Source organism: Rissa tridactyla, chromosome 1 (genome assembly GCF_028500815.1).
Source record: "Rissa tridactyla isolate bRisTri1 chromosome 1, bRisTri1.patW.cur.20221130, whole genome shotgun sequence".
Lineage (NCBI taxonomy): Eukaryota > Metazoa > Chordata > Aves > Charadriiformes > Laridae > Rissa > Rissa tridactyla.
Window position 1 is genome coordinate 6,374,783 of NC_071466.1, and position 23,933 is coordinate 6,398,715.

The following is a 23,933-nucleotide window of genomic DNA, read 5'->3' on the forward strand; positions in this document are numbered from 1 at the left end:
TGTCTCAATTTTGGAAATCACATCTTTTTTTCGGCAAAAATGCTGTAGGTGTACTGTTAATTTCCAGGTGCCCAGGGCAGGTAAATCATAGCCCTTTGGCTGGCAGGGTGCTGGAGCGAGAACTTTCTCCCGAGTCGGCTCCTGCCAGTTCAGCAGCTTTAGCATTAGCACAATTTCATTCTTGTGTGACTCAGAAGAGCTTCATCTCCTGAGGGCAGGAGAGCACTGAGCTTCTGGGGAGAACGTGGGGAAAGCTGGTGTCAGTCAGGTGGGACAACCTGTGGGCTGCAGAAGGTCAGAGTGCATGGTCTGCTGGCCTCCTCAGCTCTCACCAGATCTGAAGATGGAGGCAAGAGCTGCCCAGTGATGTTCAGTGTCTGAGCATCTAGGTCCCCACATATACTGGGAAGGAAGAAGTAGAATCGGAGAATCATAGAGTCGCCTAGGTTGGAAGGGACATTTCAGATCATCTAGTCCAACCATCAACCTAACTCTGACAAAACCCATCACTAAACCATATCTCTAAGCACTACGTCTACCCATCTTTTAAATACCTCCAGGGATGGTGACTCAACCATTTCCCTGGGCAGCTTGTTCCAATGCTTGATAAAAAAATTAGGTAGCCTTTGACTACACAGCTGCCTTGCAGATCTTATTTTGGCCTATCAAATCTCGCCCACGTGGCTTACTGCTTGCGAATGTTGGGAAAGCAATGCATATGGACTGGAAGAGGAATCACAGTTGTGGTGTTTGTAGGGTGTGGTTAATTGCATGTTCCTGCTCTACAGAATTTGGTAACCATTGGGCTAAGCACTGGCAAGGGTAATGAGAAACCATCAGCTTCTCCTGCCCCTTACAGACCTCAGGGGAGGTGGATGAGGAGCAGGAGACACAAGATGTGTCTCCTTGGGTTCCCCACAGATGCTGTTTTGGGTGTTTATGCCCTTTGAGACATTTCACATGGACATGAGTCTCTTGTAGATCCTGTGTCCTGTCCATTAGCCCTGCAAAGCTATCTATCTCAAATATCCTGGACATCTCAGATGGCACCTCTATTTACGCAACTGAATCCCACTTCTGATTGAAAGATGTTGGCATCAAGTGTCCAGGGCAGACAGCATCACATGCAGTAACATCTCTCGGTGACTGATGCTTTCTTCAACCCTTCCAGCTTACACAATCAGGCATGGACTAAGCAATAGGAAAGGCTTGCATCTGGATAGCTTTTTTCCAAGCACATACCTAAATAACTCTCACTTCCAGCTGGAACAGAAGCCACGGGGCTCTGTTCAGCATGAGGGAATGATGAGCTGGTTTCCTTGACACAGATTTGCCTAGTTTTATGAAAAGTGTGTCATACCAACATTCATTCAGTGTCTTTACAAGTGACAAACTATTTCTGCTTGGTTTCCATCTCTACTCATGCATTCATGATAAGCACAGAAGCAATTCTTAGCTTCTGATCTTGTTTAATCTTTAGTATGAAAGAAATCAAGTCCAATTACTATATCTGTCCAGAAGTGGGTATTATCTAATACATCATAAGCATTAAATTAATATATTGTTTTCTGTCAGTAAATCAAGAAAAATATCTACACATTGAGTTAGAAGTAAAAAAAAAAAGGAGAAAAAATGCAATTAGCCCTAATGCAAGGGAATTAAATGCTCTGAAATAAGCGAAAATGAATGATTTTTCTGGAATATATCAATAATGTGTGAAACTAGGTACTGCAGGGTGCACATGAATCTCGTAAAGTTCATGATCACACATGTACCAGGTGAACTACTTCTCTTCTACCACAATAGTTAGTTCCATACGGATATAAACAACAGATTTTATTACTCAGGTTTGTTGACACCAGTTTATGATTTAGCTGCAGTGTGGTATGGAGTTGACTATTACCTGGGTAGGAATGGATTGGGTTAGATTGGATTACAGGGGTTGGTCCCTGGAAAATGTTCTCAGATTATGGCACAGCAGTTACGGCAATCGTGTATGGATGGGGACAGCCATGTCCCCTTCAGCTGACTTAGGAGAAAGGGGAGGTGTGTAGTGCAGTGAGGAGCCCTCCTCAGCCTGGCTGGCCGGGCGTATGTATCTCTCCTCCAACTCCAGAGAAGTTTGGTGGATCCAGCACAGGTGTGGGAGGAAGGTTGAACTGCTGGTATCTGCAGCAGGAGCCCATCCAGGTGGAAGGCTGTAGCTGTGTTGGGGTTTGTTTCCATCTGTCTTTACACTTCATCCTTTGACTAAAATCCTTTTCTCTCCTTGCCAGATCACAGCTCCCTATCTCCACATTGGGGCAATAACCATCATGGTCCTCCTGTCCTGGCCCGTGGCTCTTCATGCCATCAGAGCAGATAAGAAAGGTACAGTAGCTCTGCTTTCTGCTCCTTGTATGACAAAAGATGCATACGAGTGTGGGAAAACAGGTGTGCAGGAGCCCGTTCCTCCCACACCTGCACTCCGGCTGGAGGAGACTTTTAACTTCTGTGTATCCCAGGGAAATTAGTGGGTCTGGGGCTTTTCTGTGCACTGTCCTGTGGCTGTCCAGGTGTGTTACTGGTTTGCATGCTCCCTTGCAGAGTTTCAGCCTATACCAAGGTGGTGACCTGCCTTGAGACAGAGGAGATTAGCAGGAGTACCCATGTTCTGAGTCATGCATGGAAGTTTGTTCAGTCCTCTGTGGGAGAAAGCAGCAGGTGGCAGCTCTCTTGGCTGACCTTTGCTTGCTACACTCAGCTTCGCTGTCTCAGAAGGGACCTCCAGTCCAGTCAATCCACTTCAGACTAGTGCATCTCAGGAGAAGCCATCTGAGATAGGGGAAAGAGCATTTTGATCACAGTTCCTAGTGTTATCTCATGGGAAGCTCCTGTCCACCCCTGAGAAGAATGACCAAGTAGTGTAAGGACAAGGCCAGATGCCAGGAACAACTGCAGCAGAGCCTGGCTCTGGGACTGGCTGTTTTGCTCTGACCTACTGTCGCCACGTGGCTAGAATTATCTACATGACTTTCATCTGCAGATGTTGATTTGTAATAAAAATCAAAGGCAGAATGGGCTGGTGAAAGCATATTTTCTCTGGCCAGGATTTTTCTTACTGAACTACATCTGGGGAGGTTGGCGGGGGGGAATATGCTGGGAACCTAGACATTGCAGTCCCCTATACCGAATGGACTCAGCTCAATCCATCGGCTCGGTGTAAGCCCAAGTTCCTTCAGAGCCACTGGCACAAGGTGCAGAGGGGTGATGGTACCCATTTAAGAATGAGGTATTGGTACATAGATGCTGATTTCTCAGAAGAACTGTTTTGTTCTCTGAGGTGAAGGCTCACTGGGGCTCTTGGGCAATGTGTCAACAGACTCCAGAGAAGACCATAGGTAATGAGTTGGCAAGTTTCTGAGATGCAATGCCCATGCAGTCAGAGTCTGTAGGATTCTGTAGGTCACACACAGAAGGTCACTGACAGCAATCTGAATGAACTAGGAAAGTATTCACCTTAAGAGGATGTAATATAGTTGAAGGAGAAAGGCTCGTCCTCTTCCTCACTGTGAATGAAACTTCAAAACACTGCTTGTTCTTATCTAAGTAAGAAAAAATTAGCGTCCTTCTGTTGAGCACTGTTTTTCTAGAGATGGGAGATATTTCTTCGCACCAGCTCTAAAGAAAAAGAAATTAAGGCCGTGTTTTGCTGTAAGGCATAGTGGGATGTAATTAAAGCACAAAACCTGCAGTACTGACTTAGCCCATGTCCTGGCTTTGACTAGTGACTAGTTTGTTTTCCTGGATTGCATTGTTTGGAGAGAAAGTGAAAATTAGGGGAAGAAGGGATGGAAAAAGGGATGGGACAAAGCCCAGCAGCTACTTAGCTGGAGGGCTGTATTAAAAGTCAAGCCGCAAGGCAAACCCGTACATTACCACGTGAATTAACTCTAGCCTTCCTCCTTCAAATTCTTTCAGTTGTTCAGGTGATAATTGTTGGTCCATACCTGGCTATCCTTCTCTTTCTTTTCTTGATACCTCTGGGGATGTACTCTCCTTGCATCAGAGAGACGGGGACACTCGGACCAAAGCCAGCCCTCATTGGACACCGTGGAGCACCAATGGTAGGTCTGGAGAAGTTATTTTACATCATTCCTTCCTCCTGCATCTTGCTGCCTTCATCATCATCTTGGGGTTTTTTCCATGAAATCTGTGGAGGGTGGAAGGGGAGACATTTCCATCCGGAGCTGCGTGCCAAAGGCATCACTGCATGGGTTGCTAACAAGCATAGCGCTGTTCCTGAGGGGCAAGATGGGCTTGGTGGCTAAAGTGGAAAAAAACAATGAGTAGACTTTAACAACAGTCTATCGTTAGACTGTTAGACTGTAAGGGAACAATTCCCTTAATAAAAACCAGAGGTGTTACAAAAAGACAGAAAGTACTTATAGAGTCGTCCAGAGCGTGGTTGAAAGTGATCTGCTCATGTGCTTTTTTTTTTTTTTTCAGCTGGCACCAGAAAACACTGAGATGTCATTTCAGAAGACAATTGAACATGGTGCGGATGGTCTTGAAACAGATGTCACCATTAGGTAAGGAGAAAACATCGCATCTCACAGAATATACGTTCTTCTTCTAAGAGTTGCCTTTGGAGACATGCAATTCCAGGCAACTAGGTTTTACTGATGACTGGGTCAGGGTCCCTCCGTTGACGTCCAATGATAGAGGCTGGAGGGCATGGCTGTTCTCAGGCAAGTCGATAAGCTGTAGCTATTGATCTAACAATCATTATTTCTACAGTATATTTTAAATGCTTTGCAGAGTATAAAGACAAGTCCCTACCCTAGTCTGACTTCCACTATAAAGACAAGTCTCTACCCTAGTCTGACGAGAGGGTCATATGAGGCCTACAAACCAACACAAAATTGTGTTCAGGCTTGTGACAGCATTGTCCTAATTATTAGATCTTTAATTCCCTTTGTTTCAGGGACTCATTGCCATGAATTGCTAATATGCTGTGCAGGCTGCGCAGTCTCCAGGCACTGAATGAGAAAAATACTAGTGCTTAGATGTTCTACTAATGTAGAGGAGAGAATTTTGCCTTTCCATCACTAGCCATTTAGACTTCAGTCCTCTGAAAGCCATAGAACCACTTTGGTGTCAGCAAAAAAAGATTTCAACCATAAGTTATTATCTATTTTGGGGGGGTGCTGGCAGGCATAAATGCCACCATCTCCAGTTTGCCCCTGAGGAAACTGAGGCACAGATAGGCATGACTTCTCCAAGGTCATCCAGCAATATTTAAGCTGGAAATAACCTGGTGTCTTGAGCTTCAGCCTTCCTCCCTATTCCACCCTCTGTGCTGAGGGAGGCCTTACGGCTGAATTCACGGTGGCCCACATATTCTTCTGACCTGGCATGAATCTGCTCATGCCATGAACAAACCTGCACGCCAGGTGACCTGAACTCTTGCTCTCCAACAGCTATGATGGGGTTCCTTTCCTCATGCATGACAGCACCTTGAGGAGGACAACTAACATCAAGGAGGTCTACCCCAATGACACTGCTCAAAATGCCGCGTTATTTTCCTGGGATACTCTGCAGGAGTTGAATGCTGGAACGTGGTTCCTTAAGGTGAGCGCCATAAAGGACTATCATCAACTGGATGTGGAAGAGACACAGGCTGTCTGCTACTTAATAGCGTGAATGTTAGGAGAGGAACTACTGGTTGAGCCAAAACTCAAAGAAATTCTTCAGCTGGGGTCTCCTTGCTTTGTCCAGTTGTCCGTTAGGCTTAGGAGACCTATAAGAATTGGCTGCTGGGTGTTCTTGTGGCTCCTTATCATGGCAGCAGCAGAACACATGGGCTGAGGGAAGAAGACAAGAGCTACTTATGCAAGATGCTGTGTGTAATAGTCACAGATAACCCGGTGGGACAGAGAAGCACAGCAGAGCTAGCTGTGAACTATGCAATTTGGGTCCCAGAAGCAGTGTCGTCACAGCCTGGGTTAATTTCCTCTGTTTCTCAGGTAGCAGAGCTAAGCAAAAAAAAATATCGTCACCTGCTGAGGGCTGATGTCAAACTTTTTCCCTCTCAGAGATACGAGCTTTTTGCATGCAGCCGACTCCCAGAGGTGAATGCCTGATTGATTTCCTGTTTTATATCTGTTTATTTCTAGGACAAACCATTTTCATGCATGGGCTCACTGTCAAGGGCAGATCAAAACCAGGCAATGAATCAGTCAATTTACAAGCTAAGTAATTTCTTGCGCCTCGCAGACAGTCAGAATAAACTTGTGATATTTGATCTCTACCGCCCTCCAGAGAAACATCCTTACAGGAACTCATGGATCAACAGAACCCTGGAAGTCATCCTCAATGAGTCGGGGATTAGACCCCATCTGGTAGGGTGGCATCACTCCTCCATATCCCTTTTTCTTGCTCTCTGAATTGGGACTTTGGGGTCATACCCTGCATGATTTCACCTGCGTAAAGTCCTGTCCCTTGTGTTTCGCTTAAGAGGCATCATTTGGAGTATCTTCCTACCTTTGGTACCTCAGGAGGTACAAAATGGTATAACGCTACAGCAGCACAGGGAAATAAGTCAGCGTATATACCAGCTAATGCCTTAGCCCCCCAAACAGCATCCTTTCATCATTGTAATAATTGGCAGCCTATTCCCTGCCACCCGTGCTTATTTTATACAGTGCAGAGAAACTCCTGGCTTAAATTAAAATACATGGAGTCGGGAGCCTTCTTTGCCTTCCTCCTTCCCCTGGCAATGGATGAATGCAAAACTCATGTGGATCAGGTTCTGTACCCGTTGATGTCCGGGGAGTTATGGTGATCTGTGTCTGCTGAAGATCTCTTCCCCCATGCTGGGACAATGAGAGAACAGAATATTTTCTGTTGCCTTTCCCATAACCCAAAGCTGTCTTTTCATTCATTTCAAACACCGCATCTTTTGTCAGGCTGGGTGAAACATATTCACTGATTTTAAGTTGATAAGCAAGGAACAGTGAATATTTATTTCTTGATCAAAGTGACTTGCAAGTTTTAACCCTGCATCCTGATGTTCTTTGATCATTGAAAGAAGCATGTCATGTGACAGGCTGGGTTAAGCCCCTCAAGACATTATCTTTACTGGGTTTGTGTGAAGGGCAAGGCATATTAGTAAGTCCGTTGGGAATTCACTGGGTCCTCTTGTTGCCTGCAGGTCCTATGGCTGGAGAACGACATGAGGTCCTTTGTTCAGTCTGTTGCTCCTGGGTTTCAGCAGACAATGGGCAGTAAGGCCCCAGTTGAAGACCTATTGATGGATAATATTGTCAAACTCAATCTGGCCTACACTGAAATGTCCAGTGAGGATATCCGGTAGGTTGCAGTTTCAGCCTCAAGTAGTCAGTGGACTGCATCTGGAGTCTGTTTGCCTCATACGTGTGGCAATGTCTCCCTCCAGTGACCAGCTCCAGGATCTATAGCATTTTGAGAAGAGCCCCTTTAGATCAAGTGGCCACTCCTGTTGCATTTTGGGGGTGCAGGACTGCAGTTCACTCCTACTGTTGACCATGTGTGTGGCTGAGAGGTATCACCCCCTTGCCCCCAAGTCCATATTTACTTGACCAGGATCTAAGGGTCTTCTGAATAAAGAACACAGCTGTCTCCTGATTTCTTGTCTTTCTGTTCATGCCATCCCCAGTTCTACCAACACCGAACCATGGACAACGAACAATTATTTAACATCCCATGGCTTTTGACAACCATCAGTGTGAGTGCATAGTGCTGTGGTGAGACCATCACCCTCCTGTAGCTGGTGTTTTGGAGACTTCATTTCTTGTCTCTGTCACTGCCAGTACTCTGTAGCTTGTGACATGCTGAAAATGTCATCTCTCCAGTGGAAGGCTCCACATTTATTGCAGAAGTTTTCAAAATGATTCTCTCATATAAAAAAAAAAGGAAAAAAAAAAAGAAAAAAAAAAAGAAAAACCAGTCTTACCTGTCCAACTGTCCTTTTATAAATAGAATTTTTTGCTCTTTCCCGTGCACAAAAACAATGAAATCTAACTAAAAAAAAAAAAGAAAAGAAAAAGTTTAATCCTTTGGATGACAGTAGTATTCATGCTTTCTCAATGATAATTCTTTCAGGATGTAAAATCCTAGGTAGATCCATTTGGGTAGATCCTGGGTAGATTTGCAAATGCTGATATTGATGATACATTCCTTTTCCAGTATATAGAGTATGAGCTTACTTCATATTAAGTTTCAATAGTTTATAAGAACTTGAAAAATGATCAGTTGATGTAGCAAAAATAACAAACGAGTAGCTAGCTTCGAGGTGGTTTTGAACACACTATTGGGAGATTACAAACGCATCATCACACTGATCTGTATGGTAGAAGGGTAAACAAAGTTTTGACCTTTTGGACATTTTAACTGCATTTGCTTCTAGCAGATCAGCTATTCTGCATTGGCCAGTTGTGAACTATCGATTATTGGCTGGTTGACTTTCCTTTCTATTCCTTACCTAGGTCCCAAAGCAAGCATTTCCTGCAGAAAATTGCTGTCTCTCCTTGATTCAGCGCAAAGGAAGTACTAACCTCCTTGCCTTTCTTAATGAAGCCTATTGCTTTTTGGTCTTTTAAAGGACATATGCTAAGGTAAACATCACCACCAACCTCTATGTGGTAAATGAGCCATGGCTTTTCTCCTTGGCGTGGTGCTCTGGGGCACACTCTGTGACCACCAATGCCGTCCACACGCTGAAGAACCTCAGCCAGCCACTATTCCTTATGGTAAGTGAAAATCATCCACCTCCCGGAGTAGGAACTAGAGTTGGGATGTTCATGGTTATCTTTGGAGACCATGAGCCAGTTCATACATGGATAAAAGGCCCTTTGCATGAAAAGGGCCTGAGTGGAAACCTGGCTTACCTGGAATCTCTGAGCCACTCCAGGTATCACCATACCCTTCTCCTCTTTTCTCTTGGCTGAGGTAGAAGTACACTGCTTATTAGGATTTGCAACTTAGGGCTTGAGATGAGGTTAAAGAAGTCAGACTTGTGTGGGGAGAAAGGAAGTGCCTTTCCGGGCACAAATTGATGCACGAGGATTTACACTTCTGAGCTTTTGAAACACCTTATTGATGTCAGTTGTTCTTCATTTCTCAGGGCTTCCCACTGCCCTTCTCAAATTTGGTCTCGTTCCACAAGCCCGAGGGAAACAACCATAGAAATAACCCTTCCTTGCTAGGAGGATTTTTTTTCACATGATTTGTCTATTCCCTAGTCTACCTTGGACAACCAGTGGGGTTAAGGACCACCTGGGGCACTGTTCCCACCAGAGTCTAAAGTTTACTACTTTGAATAACTGGTTTCACACTCTTGAAGTAGATTTTACGGTGCTCCCATCCAGACAGCTACAGTGTTTTAGTCCATTCTGAGGGTGGGTGGAGGTCCAGCCTAAGGATGAATCTTCAGATGCTCTTAGACCTAAAGCAGGAGCCACCCCAGACCCTCCGCGGTGTTCACTAAAGGACAGTTTTGCCAGGGAAAATGAGATGCCACCAGTTGACATTAATGTTAGAGGGAAACAGAGGGAACTAAAGGGTCTGCCTGTACAAACAAGAGTTCCCTGTTATATTTATTGTGATGTGGTACAATCATCTTGGACACACAACAGCCCTGTTTTAATGAAGGGTGATGATTTGGCACCAACACCCACTAGTGAGTGGCCACTTTGAAATGCCACCAAATGCTTTAAACACCTGAGGGATGTTACTGCACATGCAAACCAGGCAGCCAAATGGGCATATTTGAGCAGCAACAAAGAGCTTGGGCAAGTTTTTTTGCATATTTCGGGGTCCTTGGTGGTGGACACATCCTCTGTTGTTCTCTTCCAGACTCCGCAGCAGTACAACATCATGTGGATCCTGACAGATCTGACCTCTGTGCTCCTCATCTCACTCATCTTTGCTCTGCACTGGTAACTACCAAATTGCTAATGGCCATCCTAACCCGATCTTTTGCGCCAGGTGGGGGGAAGGAGGGATGCTTTCCGGTGATCTGAAGGGTTAAAACTACTCTTGAGAATATTACCTTTTCCTTCAGGAACTAGAAGAAACCCCTGAAAGTCTCCAAAAAGCTCTCTGCTTCTCCTGCTTGTTCTCATTTTCCCTTTCCATTTTGGCAGCTCAGGCGTCACCTACCCTCAGGATTCAGTGGAGACCTGGTGGATTTACAATAGCAACATAGACCAGTTATCAAAGCTGATGGGCTTTCAGCTGTTGGCTAAAAGCCAACCAAAAAGATGATGGGCTCATCACCTTTTCTCAAGATGATGAGAAAGGAACTGATTTTTCTATTAGTACTGTGTAGACACTGTTGCATTGGACTGACTTAGGAGGAAAGCTCTCAATGTTGTTAAATATTTGAGCACCCCGTGTCTCTCTGTCTGCATATGCCAGAGCCCCTGAGGAAATGCGTCCTCCCAGATGTGAAAATGTCTGAGTGTGTCACAGACACCACATTTTGTTTCCTCCCATGCTGTCAAAGACATTGCCTTTGTTTAATAATTGGGAAATCTGTGATTCACGGGACAGGCTCACTATAGCAGGTTGAGTTGGGCTGCTGGATGCTCTGCTCTACCATGGTTGGATGAGGAACTTGCCTGTGCTCTTATCCCGGTGGTGACTGAGGAAAGCAGGAGATGCTGGGCTCAGCACTTCAGCTGGCCAGCTGTGGATGGGTGGAAGGACCAGACCACCCAGCCCAGGGGTGTTTTCTGTAGGGGTGCTGGCAGCACAACTGTGCTGCAGGTGACAGCAAGAGGAAAGTTTGGGAAGCTCGTGGGTGAGCAGTCTGGGTTGCTTGCAACCGTGACTTGCTTTGACATAGGAGAGGGTGGCAGCTCTAATTTTGTGCTGTGAGGATGGAGAAATGAAGTAGCTGCAGTATGGCCAGGTGATGAACTAGCGGCTGTACAGGCACGTTTGTACGTGCATTTCCCAGGGCTCTGCAGATGCTTCTGATCCCGTCAAATAACAACCTCTTCTGGGTTGACATTGCAGCAAGGGCATTCCCAGCCCTGCTGGAAGTGAAGGGCCATCGGCGGTGCCCGAGAGCCCTGCCTGGTCTTGTTTATCAGGTTTGTGAATGCACTGAAATCACAATTTTAAAATTTCCCTGGCTGCTTAGGAACCAGCAGCTGCAAACATTTCTGGGGCTTTTGAGCTCTTAAGTTTTTCTTAGAAAACAGGGCTTAGTCACAAGCTTGCCTTCAAAATGCTGTTGTGCATGTGAAGTGTGGATGCTTAGACATCAGTCACGCACTGGAGTCCCTTCTTGGTAAGGACCTGAGCAAGTCCCAACATACCAGGGGAGTTCCTGCCCTGAAAAATTAGAAAAAAGGTGTCCAGGGAACCAGGGAGCTGCGAGGGGAAGCACAGCAAGCGGTGGCCTGACCCAGGTGCTTTGCCCCATGCAGGTGGCGAGAGCGGAGTTTCTCCTGCTGTGCCCATGATGGTGGCCCGGTGCTGGAGAGCGGCACCTACAACAAGTTCAGGACAGGTAAGTAGAGCAAGGAGAGCCAAGAGCCCCATCCTGCTTAGGCCATCTCCGTGGAGGCACCAGGGTCCTCATGGATGGGTTGGTGATGGGTGCCCATGCTGTGGTGAAGGACGGCTGCATCTTGGGTTGTCTCAGTCTCAGGCGGCAGTGATTTCTCCTCTCTGTTCAGCAGTGGTGAGGCCACATCTAGGCACTGGGTCCAGTTCCCACTCCCCAGCACCAAGCAGATTGTAACAAATGGGAGTGAGCTCAATGGGGCTGCTGAGCTGGAGGAGACTTTTGAAATCTGGGTTTGCACAGTGAAAGAGAAGGTCAAGGGGTGTCTTATCACTGTCTGCAACCATCTAATGGGACAGTGTAGAGACGACAGATGTTTCTTGGATGTGCAGTAACAACAGCACAAGCTGCGGCCTTGGAAATTTTGACTAGCTATAAAGAGGAAAAAAAGAAATCTTCCCCGTGAGGGTGGTCAGATACTGGAACAGGGGCCCAGGTAGGGAATATCTGCCCTCAGAGATGTTCGAAGCCCTGAGCATCCCGATGTAATTAGCCCTGCTTCAAGCAGAGGTTGGGACAGAGACCTCCAGACATCCCCTCCAACAGTTTAGGGGAGAACTTTGTAGAGTGGGGTTGATGGTTGGACTCGATGATCCCAAGGGTCTTTTCCAACCTAAATGATTCTATGATTCTATGCATTACTCTGTGATGCTGTGAAAAGAGAGCCCAGAGGTCCTCAGCACCTCTTGCAGACCCACCTTGGGTCTGCAAGGCAGGGTGGGATCGGCTGGGGACCCTCCCAACCACCACATTTCTGTCCCCATGGAGCTCTGTCATCCAGATAAAATGACCCAACCTGGGCTGCACGCGTTTTCAGCCAGGTTCTGTTTGCTCATGACGGCTGGCAAAACAACTGCAGATATTTCGGTAGCTCACTGTGTCTTCTTTTCCAGAGCTCAGCGACATGCCTGCCATCATGGCCTGACGCAGGCAGGGATGGGATGTGGACCTGCCATCTCAATGAGGACTGGAGAGCAGAACCTCCCCTGCTGCCCCTTCCTGCAAGGCAAACCCCAGCCTGCCGAGGGGGCCAGCTGGGAGGGCTCAGATCCACCTGGTGAGGAGGAGCCATTTGCCTCCATGACCCTGCCGGAGATGAGCACCGAGCTTCCTCTCCTACAGTTTTCCTTGCAATCCCGTGCCTGGCAGGGATCCCTGGGGTGTAGGGCAGCACGGATGGAGTTGCAGCCACGAAGCAGCTGTGCACCGTGATGAGATGCAGCAACCACATGGGAGCCACCATTTCCCTCTGAGACCACTGTCATCCCACAGGACACAGTGATCCCTCCTGCCGTGTGTAAGCCCTCTGCTTCCACAGCTGTGTTTTACACATGCTGCAAACATCTGAGCATCCTCCAGTCCTCCTTATTCTCAGCTGCCCACATTTCTCCCATCAGACCAGCCTCTTCTCCACACAGTCCCACCCTCCTTGCAGGTCTTCTCCATCCCTGAGAGTGCACCAGCCTCACCATGATGGTCAAGTGCTGCTGGCTGGGTCACTAGGGTCCGTACCTTCTTATAATACAGGCAGAGGCATCTTAGGTTTTCCTTCTCCCCACTCTTGCCCCACCATAGGCCCTAACAGGACAGTCTCTTCCCCTTGGCTGTGGGTATGGGCATCTCTTCCCACGTGTGCTGAAGGACTTTCTGGTGCCTTGGCCATGTAGCTACTGGACCTATGACTAGTAACGCAACACTTTTCTTCAGAAGGATTGAGCTGAATGTGAATTGGTCCCACTAAGTGTCGTGTTTGGTTTTCCCTTGGAAAGGTCTGTATAGCTGCTCTGCACCCTGGGATTTATTCTGGTTTTAATTTCTCCCAGTGGCTGCTGGTGTACAGGGAGAAGGGGGTCTATGCCCTGCTCTGCAAGGGAGATGTGAACATCTCCCTGGTTTAAGCCATAAATTTCTACTTGAATGGATAACAAGAACACATTTTTTGTAAATTGCAAGTGATGTTTTAAATACATTTTAGCTCTCCTATCCTGTTTTGTTCTTATTTCAGCAAACTGGGAAAGGGGAAGAAAATAGTAGTCTACCTAAATCATGCTAGAGACATTTTCTTATACATGAGCTTCATGCAGCTCTGTGTTTTTGCTAAATAAAACAATCACAAGTGAATGGCGACAGGGAAGCATTGGGTTTCAGAATTAGCTGTGCTGAGAGGCGCTCAAACCTGTTCAAGTTGCAATTTTGGAGTATTTTGGAGGCTAGAAATGCAAAAAAAAGGCAGCAGCCTCCTTTAAAAAAGGGATAAAGGGCTGACAGGTTGGTGTAGAGAAGCTCCAGATCTATGAAGCATGGGGAGAGGATGCTGCTGATGGTGTTAAATCCCATCCCCATGCCCTGCATCTGTAGCTGATTCATAATTTTTTGTGGGTACCACTCCTGTGGAGGTATATGAGGAGCAAAAACAGGAGGTGGAGAGTGTGTGAGTTGAGTGGTGGTGTGCGCCATGGGGCAGGGCAGAGCCTGCACCCGCCTCCTGAGGCTCTGTCCGGGGGATCCCACAACGCACCCCAGCGCGGCTCCCGCGGCCCCAGTGGAACGAAACTCCACCACCGGCCCTGCCGTGGCGATGCTGGGCACCATGGTGGGGAGAGGCACAGAGGCGTAAAAACCTGCTGTGCTCTGGGCTGGGCTGGGCACTACATGAACAACACACGCTCTCTTTAACCTCTCTCCCCTCCCAGAAGAGAAGGGAGAGAGAAGGTGGCAGACAGAGGTTTATGGGTTGAAAAGAAACTAAACTACTTTAATGAAATCTTAACAGTAACAATAAAGATGACCATACTAATAAGGAAAAAAAGGGAAAAATACAATATATGCAAAACCAGCATCAGAGTCCTCCTTGGCTGCCGGCCATTGAAGGAAGAGGTTGACCTGTTGGTCCCTCAGCTTTTACACTGAGCACGATGCCCATGGGATGCAATACCCCTGTGGTCAGCTTTGGGTCACCTCTGCCTTCGTCGGCCCCCACTGAGCACCTCCATCCTGAGGCCAATAAAAGATGATGATTTTTGCCCCAATGTTCATCTGTGCTTGGTCCATCTCTAGAAGAAGGCCAACACCCCCAAGTCCTTTTCTGCCAGGCAGCTCTCCAGCTACTCTTCCTCAAGCCGGTAGCACTGCATGGAGTTGTTGTCACCCAACTGCAGGACCCGGCACTTAGCCTTGCTGAACCTCATACTGTTGCCCTTGGCCTATCCCTCCAGCCTGTCCAGATTGCTCTGTAGAGCCTTCTGACCCTCCAGCAGATCGACACTCCTGCTCAATTTGGTGTCCTCTGCAAACTGACTGAGGACGCACTCAATCCCTTCCTCCAGGTTGTTGATAAAGACATGCAACAGAACTGGCCCCGACACCAAGCCCTGCGGAACACGGCTTGTGACCGGCCGCCAACTGTATTGCACTCCTTTCACCACTACTCTTTGCACTCGGACACCCAGGTGGCCTTCCACGCAGCGAAGTGGCTCCAGTGGAGCCAGTTTCTCCAGGAGAATGCTGTGGGAAACCATGCCAAAGGCTTTACTAAAGTCTACGCAGACAACGTCCACAGCCTTTCCCTCATCCACTAAGTAGATCACCTTGTCATAGAAGAAGATCTGGTTGGTTAAGCAGGACCTGCCTTTCATAAATCCATGTTGACCGGGCTTCATCAACTGGTTGTCCAGTATATGCTGCGTGATGGCACTCAAGACGATCTGCTCTGTAACCTTCTTCGGCACTGAGGTCAGACTGACAGGCCTGTCATTCCCCAGATCTTCCTTCTAGCCCTTGTAGATGGGAGTCACATTTGCTAATCACCAGCCAACTGGGACCTCCCCGGTTAGCCAGGACTGCCAATAAATGATGGAAAGTGGCTTAGTGAGCACTTCTGCCAGCTTCCTTGGTACCCTCGGGTGGATCCCATGTGGCCCCGTAGACTTGTGTGCATTTAAGTGATGCAACAGGTTGCTAGCTGTTTCCCCTTGGATTATGGGGTCTTCATTCTGGCCCCGTGCTCCTTCTTCTCCAGGCCCAGCAGAGCCCACACCCTCGGCGCGTGCCTCCGGCTCTCCAGCTCCTGACCAGCCGAGGCCCCCTCTGGCCTCACTCCAAGGTGCCCATGTCTGCCCATCCCCAGGATGGCACTTGGCCATTGCCTTGGCTGCGCTTCCTGAGCTTCCCAGCATCCTGCTCCTGTGCTGTACATGGCGTAAATATTGATTAGTTTGTATGACTAATTACTTAACAACTATTCTAAGCAGTGCCCAAAGAAGAGCTGGACTTGAAGTGGGCATGCAGGGTCTGAAAAGCACCTTCCCCCCACAGACCACCTCAGACATTGAGTTCAGCCCAGTGTGTGCCAGCCTCCTGAACTTCAGGGTCCAACAGGACCAGATCCCGCACCTCTGCGGAGGCTCCACACACCCTGCCCACTCCCTGCTTTCCCCCCCGCAGCCCCCAACGCCCTCCCACCCTCCTCTGCAAAGCCGGTCAAACTGGATTCTGCTCTTGGCCCCCAAAGCAGCTCACTCGCTTATATACTGACAGAGAAAGCATTCGAGCAGCAAGGAACCAGATTAGCCAAACTAAAGCCCAGACAGAATTAAATCTGGCCAGGGACATCAAGGAAAACAAGAAAAACTTCTATAAGTATGTCAGGGGTAAAGGCAAGACTAGGGAAGACGTAGGCCCTCTCAGGAAGGAGACAGGAGACCTGGCCAACCAGGATATGGAGAAGGCTGAGATACTGGATGACTTTTTCACCTCTGTCTTCACTGGCAGGGACTCGAACCACATGGTCAAGTCACAGAAGGCAAAAACAGGGGCTATGAGAATGAAGAACCGCCCACTATAAGAGAAGATCAGGTTTGAGACCATCTAAGGAACCTGAAGGTGCACAACGCCATGTGACCTGATGAAATCCATCCACAGGTACTGGGGAAACTGGTGGATGAAGTTGCCAAGCCACTAGCCATGGTATTTGAAAAGTTGTGGCAGTCTGGTGAAGTTCCCACTGACTGGAAAAGGGGAAACACGACCCCCATTTTCAAAAAGGGGAAAGAGGAAGACCCAGGGAACTACAGGCCGGTCAGTCTCACCTCTGTGCCTAGCAAGATCCTGGAGCAGATCCTCCTAGAAACTCTGCTAAGGCACATGGAAAATAAGAAGGTGATTGGTGACAGCCACCAAAAGCCAAAGGTGATGCAGACCGAGCTATTAAAATCTCAGTACAGAAGTATGCGTTACTTCAGATGGCAGGATGGTTCTGCCAGGTCGGTCCGACCCAAGCACCGGGCTCCAATGCCTGTCCAGCAGTGTCCGTGAGAGCTCTCAGATCCTCGAACGTAACAGACAGCTCCCCCATCCAGGACTGTGTTCTGTATGTCTGAGCCATACTCTCCAGGCCCCTCACCGTGACCATGCTCCCCTCTGATGAAAATTAAACGGAACAATTAAGGACTCTGCTTCATCACCTTGGCCTCTGAAAGAAGCCTCCTTCCTCTGCCGACCATTTTGGTTCTCAAATCTACCTACTCCTGATGTTGTCCAAAGTGATAATGGCTCACATTTTTTCGTGTAAGGAAGTGTAATACTGGGCAAAACAAGAGAGAATTTAATGGGTATTCCACACCCCATACTACCCTCAATGAAAGGAGATGGTAGAAAGAGCTAATAGCTTATTGAAAAGGAATCTCAAACCACATGAGACTCAATGGGATAGGAGACTTCCCAAATTGTTCCATCAATTAAATAATCAATACGGGCCCACTGGAAGCCCTGGAAGCTAAGCATTCTTTGTAAAAACTGAGCTCAGCACTGCATCCACTGGAAAAAGAGAATATCCAACAACATTACAGCCAGGACAGCCTGTGATGGTTGGTTTACCACCCACAGGTACTGTGCCTGTGACCTTAACTAAACCTCGTGGCCTGCTTGACTGGGAAGCTACCATTAGCAGCGGTGGGAAACACAGAATTCATGCACGATGGATTCTTCCTTCTTTTTAACAGGGCAACCTGTTCAAACACTCCCCACCGAAACAAGTCTCTATTTTCTCTTAAAGCGCCCCGCAGGATGGCAAACGGAAATGCTGTGTTCCTGTTACTGTCCCAAACGCTAACAATGCTACTCTTCCTAACCTGTGGTCAAAGAACCCTAGAGTGGCCATGGTCTCCAGCTCATAGAAAGCATACCGGGACCATGGGAACACTCTGTGGTAAGGGAACTCCTAAGTCTTTCCACCGTGGTCATGCGTGGAACTAAAGTATTCTTAGAGAATGAGTGGAGCCGGTACAAAGATGAAGCCTATGTTAAAGTTTCCCTACTTCAGGGAACAGCAGGGGAAGAAATTAAAGTAGGGTGCCAGATCATCAGTGGGTCCACCCATGAAAAGGCATACGAAATTTCTGCGTACAACACTACATCAAACCCAACAACAAAATGGGATACAACACACTGTGCCACTGAAAGAAAATCAAGACGTTGGCACAATTTAACCTTCGTACAAACTGCTTTGGTAGCCTGTATTTGGGCTTGCCCTGGCATGGGACTATCATTTACATTTTAAATAGACATGATTGAACCTTGCACAACAACATCTATCACACATCACTTAATGTCCACAGCAATTATAAAGGACAAGAAAACTCTATCCCCACAAATTTTTGAAATGGGGACATATCTGATCAAAAATACAGGTCAACAGCGAATGTTCTTTAACCCATCGTGGTCCCTTCAAACGAGTGGAACTATCTAAGCAGGTTAATATCTCTGCAACTAATATCTCTTGCTCACCATTCTTAACTACATCTTATGCTGCATAGTTAGTGTGGTTGCATGGACGAACCCTCACCTCTCCAAAACGTTCAAGAAGAGACGTGGCTGGTATCCTAGGAACAAGATTGGGGGTATTGAATAGCATGGGTGCTAAAGTTTTTGCAAACAAAATAAGCTCAGCAACTAGTAATTTACACAAATCAGAACATCCACTGCAATCTTCCCTATCAGCAGCGGGAACTAACCAGTGGCTCTTATGTGATATATTGCCTCAGTGGGAAAGAATTAATGAAAGGGACCACCAGTTGATCGTGGATGCACTTGGTGCAGCCCAAAATAATGTTTCTCTATCTTTTAGTCGTATTCAAGCTCAACTGTGGGTGCAATCTACGGTAGCAGCAATTACGGGAAAAGGTGAAGAGGGCACCTTAGCACTGAAACTGGAAAGCTAATTTGCGATAATGCAACTATATTTGAGAAAGAAGCGACATGCACCCAAGGGCCCAGAACTCACCACAGCTCCCTCTCTCAGCGTTGGCCAGAGAATTTTACAATTCAGACACTTCCCTCTTTAGTCTCTCTCTCTCGTCCGTCCTTTTCTGTAGCTCAGTCACTTGACTGCCATCCACCTAAGGACTATCTTGGTGTCTTATAGCTCTTAATATGTAATGCTTCATAGCTACCTGGTGCAGCACACACAAATACACGGGTTTCTCATACTTTTGGTCACACATACAGCCCCTGGGTTACATTTTGGTGATCTAGTCTGCTGAGGACCACTAACAGGGATCCTTCCTCACCCAGAGAGACAGGGCTTCTCGTCTGCAGAGACAGCTTCCCATTCCTCTGCTCTGCTCTGGTGAGACTCCACCTGGAGTACTGCGTCCAGCTCTGGAGTCCTCAGCACAAGAAGGACATGGACCTGTTGGAACAGGTCTAGCGGAGGGCCAGGAAGATGATCAGAGGGCTGGAGCCCCTCTGCTGTGAGGACAGGCTGAGACAGTTGGGTTTGTTCAGCCTGGAGAAGAGAAGGCTCCGCGGAGACCTTATAGTGGCCTTCCAGTACCTAAAAGGGGCCTACAGGAAGGATGGGGAGGGACTCTTTGTCAGGGAGTGTAATGATAGGACACAGGGTAATGGTTTCAAACTGAAAGAGGGTAGGTTTAGATAGGATATCAGGAAGAAATTCTTTGCTGTGAGGGTGGTGAGGCACTGGAACAAGTTGCCCAGAGAAGCTGTGGATGTCCCATCCCTGGAGGTGTTCAAGGCCAGCCTGGTCTAGTGGGAGGTGTCCCTTCTGAGAGCCTGGGTGCTTTGTGCCAGGTTGTGCTGGATGACAAGCATAGCACTGACCACAGCCTTTGTCACCATGCACAGGGCCATGTCCTGCAGAGCCTCGTAGGCGGTGGGGCTGCGCGGGGCAGGTGCCTGGCTCTCTGCCTGTGCTGCTGGGGCAAAGTGGGGAGCGCCAGCTTCTGCCGGAGGGATTTCAGGCACTGAAGCAGCCGCTTCATCCTCGTGCGCTGCTGGGAAGATAGCGGCTGTGCTGGTCCCACTGTGGTGGTGTTCAGACATGGGAGAAGCCAGGTTTTCTCCATGCTCACGTGCCACTGGGACAAGAGGGGCTGTGATGTCCTCTCCCCGAGGCTCCCCAGCCAAAGCCAACTCGATGTCCTGTGGTGCTGCAGGTGGTGTTGCTGCTGTTGCTGCAGCCTTCCTTTGTGCCAGGTTGTGCTGGATGACAGCCATAGCACTGACCACAGCCTTTGTCACCATGCACAGGGCCACGTCCTGCAGAGCCTCGTAGGCTGTGGTCCTGCAATTGTGTCACAACAAGCCCATGTAGCGCTCCAGGCCTGGCGAAGAGTGGCTGGAGAGCTGCCTGGTGGAAAAGGACCTGGGGTTGTTGGTCACTAGTCTTTCTCCTGCGACGGACCAGGTACAGACGAGCACTGGGGTAAAATCATCATCTTTTATTGGCCTCAGAAAACGTCCACAGCCGAGCGGAGGCTGGCAGCACGCTGTCCTCAGGGCAGCTGAATGCCTGGGGTGCCGTCCATGCACCCATCCCTTGCTTGCCTGCCCGTGCCGCTCCCTCTGGATGCTGCGCAGGCTCAGGGCCAGGCGCCATCTCCGGGGACGCGCCGGGCACTGGCCGCAGGACGCTACTGCTCCTTCTCTCCCGTGATGCAGAAGCAGCGGAAAGCCCCGCGCGGAGCCTTGAGCGCCCTCTTGAAGAGGGAGGGCTGTCGCTCTGGAGCCGGGGCGCGCTGGAGGGTGGCGATGCCTGCGGGGGAAGGAGAGTTGTAGGCGAGGGGCTGGGCAGGCAAGGAGCAAGCTTTTGCCAGCCCCTTGCCACCGAGGGCTTTTCCCAGGGAGGGTTGGCCAGGGCACGGCCAGTCCCCATGTCCACAGTGCTGCCTGGTTGCCTGCCCTGGGTGCCACTCGCCGGGATGGCCAGGCCAGGCCTGCCCTTGACTCGGGGACCTACCTGGGACATCCTCGGGCACGTCCCTGCAGCTGCAGGAGGGCTGTGCCTCATCGCTGGGCTCGGAGGGCACCTGCACGGGAAGAGCAAGAGCACGGGCAGGTGTGGGAGGGGATGTCGGTGGGATGACACGGAGAGCACCAGGCATCTCCCTGCCGCACCGAGCCCGGGTGCTGCGCCTGGCTCTGGCACCTCAGGATGCCCAGTGCCTGGCTCACCTGGTGCTGAGGGTCCCAAGCCACAGGAGAAGCTGCTGCGTCTACTTCATCTTTTGCTGTTGGGGTGACAGGGGCTGTGCTGGCCTCTCTCCGGGGCTCCCCAGCCAAGGCAGACTCGGTGTCCCAAGGTTCTGCAGGCGTTGTTGCTGCTGCCACAGTGTCCATGCTTTGTGCCCGCTCTCGCTGGCGGACAAGCACAGCCTTGCCCACGACCTCCATGACAATGTACGGGGCTGTGTCGTGCAGAGCCTTGTCGGAGGCGGTGGGGCCGTGCGGGGCAGGTGCCTGGCTCTCTGCCTGTGCTGCGGGGTCAAAGTCGGGTGTGCCAGCTTGTGCCAGAGCGTTTTGAACCACTGAAGCAGCCACTTCATCCTCATGCACTTCTGGGGAGACGATGGCTGTGCTGGCCCCTTTGCCATCATCTTCAGCCATGGGAGAAGCCAGGTTTTCTTCATGCTCACGTGCCACTGGGACGAGAGGGGCTGTGCTGCCTTATCCCAAGGCTCTCCAGCCAAGGCAGACTCACTGTCCTGTGGTGCTGCAGGTGGTGGTGCCGTTTTCGCCGCATCCGTGCTTTGTGCCAGGTCCTGCTGGATCACAAGCACAGCCTTGCCCACGACCTCTGCCATGATGTCCAGGGCTCTGTCCTGCAGACCCTCATTCTCATAGTCTGGGGGGCTATATGGGGCAGCCCCCTGCCTCTCTGTCTGTGGTGCAGGGTCCTGCTTGCTGAGGATGGGAGAAGCGGGTGTGAGCCAGCTACAGCTTCTGTGATTTCTCTTGATGATTTCCCTTTGATGAATTTTTCCAGTCTCTTCTTGAACCCAAGCAAAGATATGCCCACAGTGGCTGTATTTAAATTCAGGGGAAGCTAAAGTTTGTTCTTGGACAGCAGGGAAGTATGGGGCTCCGAGTCATCTAGTGGTGGCGATATGTTGTCAAAGATGAGTTATCCCTCTAATCCTGAAGAAAAATGCTCATTTTTCCGAAACATTATCGCTCAAGCTGCCTTGACTCTCTCTGATAGATGATAAGGGAGGAAGCTGGGCTTTTGGCGCCCCACTGATAGACATGAGGCTCTTACAAACTGCGCTGTTACTTCCCCCCTATCCATTACCCATAGGGGCATGGGTGGCAATGGCCTCAGTGCTAGAAGACTTACAAGAACAAGGAATTGTGGTTCCTACTCACTAACAGTAAACCCGGTTCCCGACCTGAACCAAGGGCAGTTTTCCTTTTTTCTTGTCTCTTTAGGAACAGCCCGCTGGAGGAGACTCCATCGCAGACTATACTGAAGAGACATGTGGATATCAATATTTTGCATTGTACTGGTAACAATTGCTCTGCTTGTGTTTTTAGGGTGTATTGTATATCACCGCAGAAATTGTTTTGGGTGACCGTTCTCTTTGCCCTTAATCCCTGGGGAAGCTTCAGTTCCTTAAGCGCTAACCTCAAATGGGAAAATGACTTCGTAACCTTAGGGAAATCCGTAGCCCCTATGTTTAACCTTACTAATTGTTGGGTGTGTGGAGGACCATTTGTCCTGGAAAGCTGGCCATGGACCCATCTCTCCTAAATGGCTAGTAAGCAATTACAGCAAAGTCAAAAATGATACCCATTGGGAAGAAAGTAGACCATCACCCTGGCCAATCCAATATCTGGCTCAAGGTCAATATTGCCTAAATCTAACTCAAAAAGGTGGTGTCTGTATGGGAATCAGTAAGTGCAATTTGGACCCAGATGACTGCCTCACTGCTGATTGTAAGCCTGTTGATTGCTCACAAGCCAATATTAAGTACCTTACAATATCAGTATTAGATGTAGCTGAAAAATTAGTGTTGGTGCCTGGTCTTGTAAAGTCATAGACCTAACCTGAGATCAAATTAGAGATTTGTACCACCCTCTGGGAGTAGACAATTCGACCTATTTCCAATCCCCGTGGACATCCACTGGTCTATTTCAAAGTGGTGCCCGAGCCTTACAGGGCCACTACTGGGTGTGCGGTCAGCATGCACGCACACTGTTACCAGCAAATTGGACTGGAGTATGTTATGCTGGAGTAATTCGCCCCTTGTTTTTCTTACTGCCTGAAGATGGTGGTGATCATTCAGGCGTTAAACTGTACGATGATCTCACAGGGAGCAAGCGATCTATTAAAACAGGTCTGACCACTGGAAGTGGACAAAAGTGGGGGAAAGATGACTGCCCCCCGCCCCAGCGAACCATTGAACATTACAGGCCAGCCACCCGGAACCCCAATGAGAGGATTAGCGGTGCTCGAGAACCTATTTATAACCGAAACCGTGTAATTCGACTCCAGGCTGTTTTAGAACTTATTCCTAATGAAACTGCTCACGCCCTGGATCTATTGGCAGCCCAGGCCACGCAAACGCAAACCGCAATTTTGCAACACCGCATGGTTCTCGACTACCTGCTAGCTGAGGAAGGAGGTGTTTGTGGTAAATTAAATGATTCGAACTGTTGTTTAAAAATTGATGATAATGGTCAAGTTGTTAAACAAATAACCTCTGGAATAAGAAAATTGGCCCATGTCCCTTTTCAAACCTGGAAACGTTGGGAATTTGATCCTTTCTCATGGCTTCCAGGTGCCCCGTGGGTTAAGCATGTCCTGTTTTATATGTTGTGTGGTATAGCAATGTCGTCGTTTTTACCATGCATTGTTACGTGTTTAATACAATTAATTCAGTGCGTTGTAAGCAATACGCAGTTTGTAGCTGCTCCATCACCAGATGGTGTCACATATATCCATGCAGTGTACCAGTCAAAGTGTTCGGCTGTAAAAATTGTGTGACCAAATGCTTTTTTCCACCTTTACTATCTTCTCCCTCCAACACCACCTTGG

The 23,933-nt window shown here is 48.7% G+C and overlaps 1 protein-coding gene across 1 annotated transcript in view; it reads left to right on the top strand.

Moving 5' to 3' along the window:
- Positions 1-13,546, top strand: part of GDPD4 (glycerophosphodiester phosphodiesterase domain containing 4) — a 37,952-nt gene extending 24,406 nt beyond the window's left edge. The window contains exons 7-16 of the mRNA XM_054219979.1: positions 2,277-2,370; positions 3,961-4,106; positions 4,489-4,571; positions 5,463-5,613; positions 6,159-6,383; positions 7,196-7,353; positions 8,624-8,771; positions 9,877-9,959; positions 11,460-11,542; positions 12,493-13,546. Of these exons, the coding sequence (XP_054075954.1) occupies positions 2,277-2,370; positions 3,961-4,106; positions 4,489-4,571; positions 5,463-5,613; positions 6,159-6,383; positions 7,196-7,353; positions 8,624-8,771; positions 9,877-9,959; positions 11,460-11,542; positions 12,493-12,524 (1,203 nt within the window). The 3' untranslated portion in view covers positions 12,525-13,546. The remainder of the gene's footprint in view (positions 1-2,276; positions 2,371-3,960; positions 4,107-4,488; positions 4,572-5,462; positions 5,614-6,158; positions 6,384-7,195; positions 7,354-8,623; positions 8,772-9,876; positions 9,960-11,459; positions 11,543-12,492) is intronic.
- The last annotated feature ends 10,387 nt before the right edge of the window (positions 13,547-23,933 follow it).